The sequence below is a fragment of the Hyperolius riggenbachi genome, chromosome 2 (assembly GCF_040937935.1).
Source record: "Hyperolius riggenbachi isolate aHypRig1 chromosome 2, aHypRig1.pri, whole genome shotgun sequence".
Taxonomy (NCBI): Eukaryota; Metazoa; Chordata; class Amphibia; order Anura; family Hyperoliidae; genus Hyperolius; species Hyperolius riggenbachi.
In genome coordinates, this window is record NC_090647.1 from 486,176,978 (window position 1) to 486,189,587 (window position 12,610).

At 44.3% G+C, this 12,610-nt stretch overlaps 1 protein-coding gene across 11 annotated transcripts in view; it reads right to left on the reverse strand.

Annotated features, from left to right (window-relative positions):
- The window catches only part of NCOR1 (nuclear receptor corepressor 1), a 262,192-nt gene that overhangs the window by 190,550 nt on the left and 59,032 nt on the right, over positions 1–12,610 (reverse strand). For all 11 annotated transcript variants that reach the window (XM_068270355.1, XM_068270349.1, XM_068270351.1 and 8 more), the window contains exon 2: positions 12,388–12,565. In XM_068270355.1, the coding sequence (XP_068126456.1) occupies positions 12,388–12,495 (108 nt within the window). In that variant the 5' untranslated portion in view covers positions 12,496–12,565. The remainder of the gene's footprint in view (positions 1–12,387; positions 12,566–12,610) is intronic.

Genomic DNA, 12,610 nt, shown 5'->3' on the forward strand with positions numbered 1-12,610 from the left:
GGGACAGAATTTCCCTCCTGCTCCGACGGTGGTTACAAGGATTTGCAACCCACCTTTGTGAGTATATACATACTTAGCATACTTAAATACATAGCGTTTTGCTTTTCTAAGGGGAAGCTGAGACGGGTGATAGAAGAAATGTATATACACCTTGGGCTTCCTCCCACGCCGCTGTACTCAGACTTCTGGATCCTCGGTAACTGATCCAGTAAGTTTGGCCAGTCGGGGCTTACTGCGCATGCAAAGAACCCCCCAAGCTCCCGCAGCTGGGAGCATTGGCGCAGAACGCTTCCAAGCGTGGGAGCGAGGTGGGGGAGCGCATGCAGCCACACTCAGGGCTGTGGAGTCGGTCCAAAAATCCACCGACTCCGACTCCTCAGTTTAGGATTCCACCGACTCAGACTCCTCCTCCTCTAATTTGCATATTACAATTTTGTTGATTAACAGTATGTAACGTGAAATTCCTCTCTTAACTGCCAACGCTTAGGAATTTTACAAGACAACTGGAGTGAGAAGGATATGTAGACTACTATATGTATTCCCTTTAGACTAAAACTAGTCCTTGGTAAGAGTACTTGTAAAAGGTACAGACTGGAAGAAAGAACATCTATCAGGCACTAGGCAATGTAACTGTGGGTACATGTAAGAATGATGTGCAGGTACTCTGCAGGGGAATGAGGAGATTCTTCCCCTATTACACATCTAAACATGGATCAGGCCCTAGGCAATGTGACTGTGGGTACATGTAAGAATGATTTGCAGGTACTCTGCAGGGGAATGAGGAGATTCTTCCTCTATTACACATTCTTCATGCACAATCTGAACAAGGTTTATGGGTGATAGACAACACCTCTGTGTTCAATGTGCACAACATTCTCAGTGGATTTCCTGCAGCTCTGTGGGGAGAGCATATGTAGAGTATAGTACTACTGTGTAACAAAGTAAACCTGAGACAGATGAAATTAAAGTTTTATACATACCTGGGGCTTCCTCCAGCCCCCTTCAGGCTAATCAGTCCCTCGCTGTCCTCCTCCGCCACCTGGATCTTCTGCTATGAGTCCAGGTACGTGAGCCAGTCTGGTGTAGTGCGCATGCACACACTCCGCCACCGGAGCATACTACACCTGCGCAGCACTATTGCGCAGGTGTAGAATGCTCCTGGCTGTAGGAGCGGCACGTGGCCAGACTGCGCTGACTGGCTGAATTACCTGGACTCATAGCAGAAGATCCAGGTGGTGGAGGAGGACAGCGAGGGACTGATTAGCCTGAAGGGGGTTGGAAGAAGCCCCAGGTATGTATAACACTTTTCTTTTCATCCGTCTCAGGTACCCTTTAATTTGTAGTCACCAAACCAAATTTTAACATATCAAATTATTTGATTTCATGAGCATACCTTTGCATAAACCAGCATCAATGCAGAATTATTTCCATCTCCTTGACCATCTCTATTAGTGACACGGCTACACATCAGGCTTTATACTTACAACATAGATGTTATTTCGTATATATGTTACGGCCAGAACCCGAAGTTTGGCCACTTCTAGTTCTGGCCGGCCACTTCGGGTTTTGGCCGGCCAATGTGTGAAGTGGCCGCTGCAATGCGGCCAATGTGAGGAATGGAATGATTCATGTAGCAGCGGCCAAATGTATCACAACCTAGTTTATTTAATGACATTAAGCCGGCGGCAATGAAACAGATGAAGCCGCCGGCTTTTGCTCTGCCTCTCTCTCCTTTCTCTTACTATGGGCAGCCGGTGGGGGGGGGGGGGGGGGGGGTTTGAGAGAGGCAGAGCAAAAGCCGGCGGCTTCATCGGTTTCACTGCCGCCGGCTTAATGTCATTAAATGAACTAGGTTGCGATACATTTGCCCGCTGCGGCCACAAGATACATTCATGTTACATGATTCATTCCATTCCTCACATTGGCCGGCCACTTCGCACATTGGCCGGCCAGAACCCGAAGTGGCCGGCCAGAACTAGAAGTGGCCAACTTCGGGTTCTGGCCAGTAACATATATAAGAGATTCCTGTGTACACATATATATTGTACAGTCACAATCAGATATGTACTGAATATCTGACTTTAACAATACGGGGACTGCTTTATTGAAGCAGCACAAGTAACTAATTTTGATTGGTTTATTTCATTTTTGTGACTGAACACAGCTATTACTGTATATATACATTATTTTTAATGACTATTATCTGAGCAATAGAACATTTTATCATATTTTCTATTTTAATTACAGTTAAAAATTCATTAGGAGTCGGAGCATTTTTTCCCGACACCAGGCACCCAAAATTGCTCCGACTCCGACTCCACAGCCCTGGCCACACTGCGCATGTGCTGACAGGCCCAACTTACAGGCCCGTTACCAAGGATCCAAAAAGGCGGGAGGGTGGCAGCGTGGGAGCAATCAGGCCGGAGGGGGCTAAAGGTAGCCCCAGGTATGTATACATTTCTTCTATCCCCCCCCCCCCCTCCCATCTCTGTTACACTTTAATCTTACACGATTCTGCACTATTGGGCTCCTGGTCTCCTTTAGTCTTTTAAGCCCCAATCTACACAAGACAATTCTTTGTGCAATTTGATTACGATTCATTTTACGATCCGATTAAATCTGACATGTCCGATCGAGATTCGATTCAAATTTGATTTGCCTTTGCAAAAACAATGGTAAATTGAATTCAATCCCGATCGACATGACGGATTTAATCGTATCGTAATAGAATCGTAATCGAATCGTACAAAGAATCGTATCGTGTAGATGGGGCTTTAGATGCGCCCAAGGTTGTTACAATCACAGAAACCATTGACATAAGCCATCTCCTTCAAATGCGGCCACCAAAAACAGCAGGTGAAAAGCAATCAGCCGCTGCCAAGCCTTCTACTTATTCCCACCCTCCTCTCTCCATACAAAAACTACGTGCAACGCCACCAAAACAATCCACATGTACTGCCAGGCCCCAAACTATGGTTCTTCAGCCAGTCCAAAAAGACCTTAATATGAACATTGTTAAAAAGTTGATAGGACTTAAAGCCTGATCAAGAAAAGTGGCAAACTGCTCAGACCAGTTCATGGCTTGCACAGGATTAAAAATGTAAAATCAGTTGCACAGATCTAGACATACGGGGGAAAGCACAGGGTCTCCATAAAGGCTTCTCTACTTCTACTGGTACTATCTAGAACACACGTCAAACTCTGGTCCGTGAGCCAAATCTGGCCCTCGGAGCCATCAGATTTGGCCCTCAGGTGGTTTTCTCAATTTGCATTATATTTGGCCCACTCTAGACCCCCAGAAAAGCTATATTGTAGGGTAAGCCCTAGATCACCAGTGAAGCCATATGGGGAAGGGAACAGCACTGATACCAGAGAACTGTAGAGGAAAGGGAAGGATGCCACTAGACACCAGGAAAATACATAGGGGTAGGAGGGGGGTGGGCCACTAAAAATCAGGTAATTGTATAGATGAGGGAGGAACACAAAACAACAGGGAACAGTTTAGGGGAGGGAAGAGGGTCACTAGACACCAGGAAACTTTATAAGGGAGGAAGGTGACCAGTAAACTTTGAGGTTGGCCCGCTACTTGGTCGCAGAGCTCAATTTTGGCCCACTCTGTATTTGAGTTTCACACCCCTGATCTAGACCATCCAGGGCATGCAGAGTTGTGATAAGCAAACAAGAAAAAAAAAAAACAATTCCAGTCTTTTTTGCTATACATCTCTTGCTGGAAACATTGTATTAGAGCAGAGGACTACACCATTTCTACAGCTTGTACCTCTTTATGAAAGCTAGTGTTTGCCAAGTACTTTTGTGGGCAACAGCGCCTCAAGTAATCCTTACCCATAGATGTCCAGAGAATACGCTGATTTTTTTTTGATTTTTTTTTTTAATTCTATATAGTCGCTTTCAAACATTATTATGCTTTTAATTAAGAATTACTCAAGTTTGTTTATATGTTTTTTTTCTGAACTTCAAGACTAACAATGAGCAGCCCTTCAACCCAGGATGTGTGTAATCTATTCATGGCAGAACACCACAGGGAGGCCTGGAACCCGATACAAATCGCTAGCGCTTAAGCAATTTCATGTGCGTTTTCTGGCGATTTTGGTCGCGATTTTAAAAAGTGTAAGCTTTTTGCCAGCGATTTTGTAGCGATTTGCAATTTTAATTCTGTTTGGACTTTTCAATTTCATTTTCTTTACAGCGTGCAGTAATTTAAAACCGCTAGCAAATAGCTCTGTGTAGGTTTTGACAAGTGATTATGCCAGCGTTGGTTATACTTTAAATTGCAGAAACGCTAATGCAAAACGCTAAAATCGCAATCGCTCCAGTGGAACTTGGCCCATCCATTAACATTAGCTGAGCGTTTAGGGAAAAATCGCTAGAGTTTTGGAAACCTCCCTGAAAGCTCAAAAAACAAAACAAAAAAACCCCAATCTAGTGGGTTCCAGCCCGAACAGTTGAAATGTTGCATGGTTGAAGTTACTCAAAATAATACTGAATTTCTCTCCCAGCCTCAACAAGTCTGCAGCTTCCTGTAGGCATAATCACGTGACCACAAGTAATGAGCGCACAATGTTCCTAACAAACAAACATTCAGATGAAGTTTTTGACTAATTTTATTATTTTAGTCAATGATCAAGTTACTTTATGGGTAGTTACAGGATGTGATTGGCTGAATGGATGTGTGAGAATTTTTTGTTTATCACTAGTGATCACGGCCCAGGAAAAAAGAAAGCAAGGCTTTTAAAATTCAAAAGAAACAAAAACAAAAAAAACACTTTTCTGATGCCATAAGAGACAGGAAGTGCAGAGCATTCATTTTAGGCACAGCATGTGGCGATTGTACCTTTGCTTTAATGCATGTAGTGAGTGAATGGGGCGGAGTCCATTTTGTCTCCACTCAGACACGGCTTTCATACACAGGGGGTACAGCAACAAGGGGGACATTAGCAGGTACGTTTTCATTTATTTAATGAAAATGCTGTCACAGTGCAGTTATGAAAGGCTATTACTACATCCCTTACACAAAGCCAAATGCTTTTAGTCCAGTTATATATTATAACTCCGGAGCCAGTTTGTACAATCCAGCAGCCAAGCCAGCAGGAAAGGTTTACCCGCCAGCTCTATTGATAATTAGAGACAAAATCAAATGATAGTCACTAGCTGTAATTTTCAGCATCTTGGCTACCTGGCTTCTGGTATTTGTCCGATTCTTTAGCGAGAATGAATGCAAAATGTTTTTTCCAGTGTTATCACTTTGTTTTATGTTCATATTTACAGTTATTCCTTAAACTTCAGCAGATATTTTTTAGTTGACGGTTTGTTTTTGGATAATTTTTTGCCCTCACTAAAAATCCAAGCGTATCTGGTTCTCTGTAACTAAACTGGGTAATCTGACTGCATTTAAAAACTGCTTAGGGCCTGAGCCCACTGCTGCGTTTATAAAAATACATGCATTTTTTAAAGCGTTTTGAAATGCGTTTTAACGAGCTAAAACACATTCAAACACTTTTAAAAGCGGTTTTTAAATAAGTTTAGAACGCATGCATTTCTATGCGGTTTTATAACCGCAGCAGTGGGCTCAGGCCCTTAGGTCACAATCGGCGTACTTCTGTAGCTCTACTCTGCTGGGGAGTCTGTCACACAACAACATAAGAGACTGACCAATATGGAGAGAAGCAACAGGCAGTGCGGTGGCTGAAAGTTGAGTGTAAGCTCCATTGCGTACACTGTGTTACTCAAAATCAGCCCCCACTCGTGCCGTGCAACTGACCTGCCACTAATCAAGCCTTTTTTTCCCTCCAGTCCAAAAAGACGGATAAAAATCGATTTTGTCTAACAATTTATTAGGTATTGTTTGAGGCACTGATTTCTAGCAGATTCAATCAAATGATTGAAAAAAAAAAAAAAAAAGTGTATGGCCACATTAAAGTGTACCCGAGGCGATATGTGACATGATGAGATTAACAGGTGTTTTTACAGTGCAAAACATTAATAACCAGGCTGTTTACTCGTTTTATTTTGCTGCCTGAAAGAGTTAATTTCTAGGCATAGAAGCTTCAGTTTTAAAAGCAAGAACATCAGAATGCTATATTTGACCTTATCTGTATTTGCTCAGAATTGTACTCCAAACAGCTGCTGTATCCCAAGACAATAGTGTTCGTTAAATAAATCACCGTTACACAACATGGCTGGAATCAGAACCAGCGAGCTCACTCGTAGCAGGCTCTGATGAGCACTAAAGCAGAAAGACGGAACAGCAGGCTGAATACATCTTGCCAACACAACACCCCTCTACCCAGCAACTAGGAAGAAAGGACAAACTTCACGCTAATGAATCACTCCAGTAACCTCCAGCCTCCAGTACAACCAGCAATGCACTTTAATGACCATTATTTCAACAGGAGTATAAAAAGGTAACAGAACTTCACAAAGAGTGAACATTCCATATGAAGAATAGCATTACTGACAAGAAATGCACCAATAATGTAGAGCTATGTTTAGGGCGATAGCAGGAAACTATTCAGGATGCATGTGATGATATGAGAGTCCAATGCATAGTACAGCAACAAAGCTCTGTTAAAGGTCACCTGTAGTGAGAGGAATATGGAGGCAGCCATATTTATTTCCTTTTAAAGTGGACCTGAACTCTTGCAAAGTACAGAAGGAAAACAGAGAGAAATGCACCCTGTATATATTTACAGAGTTTAGCCTGTTTAAATTACCCCACATTTGTGTCTAATCACTATTTGTAATTTGATTTTTCCCGCATCACATGACTGCAATGGTAGTGATGGCAGATACGTTCATTTGAAAGCACTAGATGTTCACAATATGCCTGCTTCCATGAAACAGGAAGTAGAAACGGTGAAGATTTTAGGATTTGTATCAGCTGTAACAGAGATATGTTTTTTCTTTAAAGGTTATTATGCTAACTCTATTTGCTGCAAAACAATGTGTTGCCTTTCGCTGGCTATCCCAACTCCTCTTTCTATAGAAGACCGGAAGACTAGAGTAAGCAGGATGTTGCCCTTTAAAGCGGACCCAAACCAAACATTTTTTTTAATATTTAGTTGCACCACTCTGACACATACAGAGATAAACACTCCTTCAAACCTATAATCATTTCAGTGCATGCTTTTCACCCTTCTCTTTTCATAGCTAGGGTTATACTGGGGGCAGCCATTAGCAATTCCTCCATTGCCAGACACCATCTACTCCACCAGTTTGCCGGAAAAATCCCGGCAATTTGAAAGGAAGGGAGGGGTTCCTCCAATAAATGTAAAATATTTTATATTTGTCATCATGCAGCTGAAAAAAGGCTGCTATTATTATAATTTAGAAAATAGATTTTATTTCTGAAATCTTGTATTTTTAATTTGGGTCCACTTTAAACACCTGGTATATAAAAACAGAGGTTGCCCCCAAAAATGTTCTCAAGCGTGGGCTAGATGGTTGGATAACTCACATGCTTGACTTGTATGTTTGACTAAGGATCTCTTATAAAACATTGTGGTTTCATTTTTCTAAAATGTTCGCTCTGTCTTTTGATACTGATCTTTATGTGACATATAATACTATATCTACTTATGTAATATTTGTCCTCATGTTCATCTTTGATTGCAATGTGTATTTTATTACTCAATAAACACCTTTTGTTAAACGAAAAAAAAAGGTTATGCTGTTGCGCATCTTTTAGAGCCGAGAGGACATTCTGAGTCAGGTCCTCTTTAAAGGAGTTAACAGGCTTCTATAAGTAAAATAAGGGCTCCTTACCCAGGGCTTTGTCCAGCCCCAAGCTCACAGCATGTTCCTCACCGCAGCTCTCCCTGCAGCCGTTCGCCACCTCTGCCTCCACCTGCGCAGTCCGCTCTGGTCCACGTGGCGGTGATTGACAGCGTCGCTCGTGCAGGTCGGCCGGACGTCACTACCGCAGACCGGGAGGCAGGGGAGGCGAACGGCTGCGGGGAGAGCTGCGCCGAGGGACAAGCCCGATAACCCTCTTAAGCAATACCAGTTGCCTGGCTGTGCTGTAGTTCCTTTTAGCCATAGACCCTGAACAAGCATGCAGCAGATCAGGGGTTTCTGACATTGTCAGATCAGACAAGAGTAGCTGCATGCTTGTTTCTGGTGCGATTAAGACACTCTTGCAGCCAAATACATCAGCAGTCAACAGGATAAAATATGCTAAAAACTTTAAAATTGCTGAGGAGGAAATGGTGGACTTACCTCCTCAAAGCAGACATGAAACGGTCAATTAACAAAGGTTCAGATTTATTAATATACTCCAAAAAACAGTTGCAACACGGTTCACAGGTGTGGCCCCGCTTCATCAGGGAATAGGGGGATGGAGCATACAGCAAGACACTTGTTGATGTATGCAACAGTTTTTTTTTTTTTTGAGTATAGTAGCCTCCCTGGCGGTATGGACGAGCTGAGTTCGTCCAGGAAAAACATGCAAAAAGCGGTAATGACGAGCTGAGCTCGTCCATGCCGACAGGGAGATTTCCTGTTTCTCTGCACCACCCGCTGCACTTTTTACTGATCAGAGGGATTCCCCAGGATGGCTGGATGCCTGTCAGCACGCTGTGGTTAGCGATCTGTGCTACCCCCAGCATGCAGAACTAGCACCCAGCCACCCTGTGCAGCCAGCGGGGCAGAGAATGTGCTGGCTGCGTGCGGGATTCCCCTTTCTCTGCGGGCGTGTGGCCGGGTGCCTCTTCCGTGCGGGGGGGGGGGGGGGGGGGAATGTCCCCCTTCTGTTCAGGCTGGCCGGGGCCGTGTGTGTGTGTGTGTGTGTGTGTGTGTGTGTGAGATCCCCCTTCTATGCGGGCTGGTGGTGGCCAGCGGGGATACCCCTTTTGTGGGGGGTGTCCCCATCTATGGGGGGTGGTCGTGGCCTCCCCCTTCTGTGTGGGTTGGTGGTGGCCTGCGGGGATCCCATTTCTGTGGGGGGGGGGGTCCCCTTCTATGCGGGCTGTGGGTGGCCTCTCCCTCCTCTTCCCCCCTCCCGATCCCCATCCCCCCCCCAGGCAGGAGTCAGGAGCCCTGATCTACTCACCCGAGGGCTTTCTCCTGCGCTGGCTGCGATGGACACCCTCCTCTTCCATCGCCGAAGTCCCGGTCTCTGCCGTTATGAGGCTCGGTGACGTCACCAAGCCTTGGAACTGTAATTACAGAGAACATAAGACTTCGCGATGGAGGAGGAAGTGCGCCGCTTCCGCCGCAGGAGAAAGCCCTCACGTGAGTAGATCAGGGCTCCTGACCTCGGGAAGAGGAGGGAGAGGCCACCCACAGCCCCCATAGAAGGGGACATCCCCCCCATAGAAGGGGACACCCCCCCCCCCCACAGAAGGGGGTTCCCCACAGTCCTCCACCAGCCCGAATAGAAGGGGGATCCCCCCACACACACAGAAGGAGTCCCCGGGCCAGGGACACCCGGGCCACAGTCAGTCGGTGGGGGGGTCAGAGGCACCTGCAAACCTGGCAGGCTGGTGATGACACCAGGGTCACACAGCATCATGAACATCTTGCAGAATTTTTTTTTTTTTATTGAATTCAATACAATAACCTGTATTGAATTCAAGATTAAAAAAAATACACTTTTTGCATGGAAATCCTGGGGAAATTGAACGCCAGGGTGGTTAATAAATCTAAACCTTTAAAAATGCTGAGGAGGCAGTGGTGGACTTACCTCCTCAAAGCAGACATGAAACTGTCAATTTACAAAGTTTTTAGCATATTTCATCCTGTTGGCGCCTCTGTTCAATTCCTGCGATACCTGTGTCCACCCCAGGTGGAGGGGTGATATACCCCCTTCTTTCCAGTCTACAGAGAGCAACTTCTTAATCCTGAGTGGGGACAGGTCTTAATCTCCCCACCTGCCTATACAGTGGTTGCCTATTGGGTAACCCTGGTTTGTGAGTATAAATTAACTTACACTATCCATCAAACCCAATACATACTACACTATATTGAGCTCTCGGTGTTTCTCTTTTTGGAAATCCGGTAATGGATCGGCACCACTCAGGTAGAGTATTGTATTAAAGCTCTTTTATTACATCAGAAAATGGCTTAAGCAATGAAAGACAATGTTTCGGGCAGAGCCCTTTCTCAAATTGCAATTTGAGAAAGGGCTCTGCCCGAAACAGCGTCTGTCATTGCTTAAGCAATTTTCTGATGCAATAAATGAGCTTTAATACAATACTCTACCTGAGTGGTGCCGATCCATTACCTGATTTCCAGTACTGAGGGTCTCTACAGACACTGAGACTGCGATCGTGGCACACCAACTTATCCTGTGTTTGGTGCTCCTAATCAATTCGTTTTGCTCTCTTTTTGGAAATACATCAGCAGGGCTGCCAGGCAACTGGTATTGTTTAAAAGGAAATAAATATGGCAGCCTCCATATCCCTCTCACGACATGTGTCCTTTAAGAGCAGACACTGTTCTCACGTGCAATGAAGACATTACCTATGGTTAGAATAATAGCGGGATCCTAGTGAGAAGAACTAGAAATCAAGAGGACTCCAGTAACATGAACAAAAAGATTATGGTCATCATGATGTAAACAAACCTGCAGTGGGGTTTGGGATTTCAGCCGTTAAAATCCCTCAAAATACTAAAAATATAATTTGCATCTTAGTATCCTAGAAAATAAAAAAAATTACCATGGATGTCAGTGTATATATTGCTTTAACAATAACCCCAAAAACATTTTTTTTTCAATATCATATACAAAAAAAAAAAAAAAAAAAAAAAAAAAAAAAAGATTTATATCTGTCAATACATTGCATCAAAAGAAAGCCTCATCTGCCCTATAAAAAAGGCTGATTAAAAACTACAGGCATCATTCATTAAGCGCCATCTACAAAAAGCCTGAAAAAGTATAAGGCCTGGTGCACACCAAAACCCGCTAGCAGATCCGCAAAATGCTAGCAGATTTTGAAACGTTTTTTCTTATTTTTCTATGGCGATTTGATAGCGTTTTGCGGATTGCTGCAGCGGATTTCAGTATAGTACATTTCATATATTGTTACAGTAAAGCTGTTACTGAACAGCTTCTGTAACAAAAACGCCGGCAAAACCGCTCTGAACAGGCGTTTTTCAGAGCGGTTTGCGTTTTTCCTATACTTAACATTGAGGCAGAAACGCCTCCGAAATCCAAAAAATGCCTCACCCCCCGGCATTTTTTCGTTTCTGCAAAACGCCTCCCGCTCTGGTGTGTACCACCCCATTGAGATACAGTGACCAAGTGCATCCGCAGCCGCAAGCGGCTGCAGAAACGCTGAAAAGGCCGCTCGGTGTGCACCAGCCCTTAGTCTGGTAAATCAGAAAGACATGGTGCCAGAGTCTGGATGCTGGTGAATCAGAAGGATGTAGTGCTCCAAACTGGATGCTGGTAAATCAGAAAGACATAGTGCTCCAATCTAGGTGCTGGCAAATCAAAAAGATGCACTTTAGAGTCTTGGTGCTTGCTAGTCAGAAAGACATAGTGCCTGTGTCTGGGTGCTGTAAGTCAGAAAGATGTAGTGCCAAGTCTGGGTGCTGGTCAATCAGAAAGATGTAGTGCCAAGACTGGGTGCTGGTCAATCAGAGAGATGTAGTAGAGTCTGGATGCTGGTCAGTTAGAGAGACGTAGTACAGAGTCTGGGTGCTAGTCAGAGAGACATAGTACAGAGTCTGGGTGCTAGTCAGTCAGAGAGACATAGTACGGAGTCTGGGTAGTCAATCAGAAATAGGTATTTCCTGAGTGTGGGTGCTGGGCAGTCAAATACTTAGTGCCCACATCTAGGTGCCATAAATTCGGCTGTGTAGGTGGAAGTGTTGGGGAACATGGAGAGCACTGTGCAGCGCTGTGGCCACACAAGTGAGATGACCCTCTCTGCTTTGGCTCAGACCCCCATATATGTCAGGACAGTTTTACAATTTGCCAAGTTGGCGTTTGGGATCACTGGTGCTATACTGATAAAAATCAATGTAGGCAAACCCACAGGAGTGATAGAAATCACAGGTTCTGCAGCATTTGCAGAGCGATTGCACTACAACACAAAAGATAGGGTCGCTTTGAAAATCCCAGTATAAAAGATTTAGCATCAATTTTACTATCTGAACCACAAAAAAACAAAAAAAAGCTAGAAAATTCAAATTGCTACAAAAACACACAGGAAACCATAGCAAAAACCTTGTAATCTGGAGTGGGAGCCGGCCTAAGGATAAGGTATCTGAAAGCTCTTTGAACTGTGAAATTCAGCGTAGCAGTTACAAGCTGTGTTTAGGACACGTCTCCTGTTGGTGAACTTTAGGATGGATAAAAATAGTTAATTTTTCACTGTTTGTACAGAGAAACAGGATACACATGAAGGCAATGACCCCACTAACCTGCTGGTGCCTGCTGCTGGAGAAGGTGTACTGGATTGGGTGGGTGGCGTAGCTTCTCTGTTCAGTACTGAAAGCTCCTTGGTTAGGAGGATACCCTGAACTTGACATAATGGGAAACAAAGTCCTTGCTGAAGAAGAAGGTCAAGGCCGGTACACAATCATGTTTTCAGGAAACCACCTGTGGAAAGAGTACACATTAGTTCTGCTAATCGGCAACTGATAA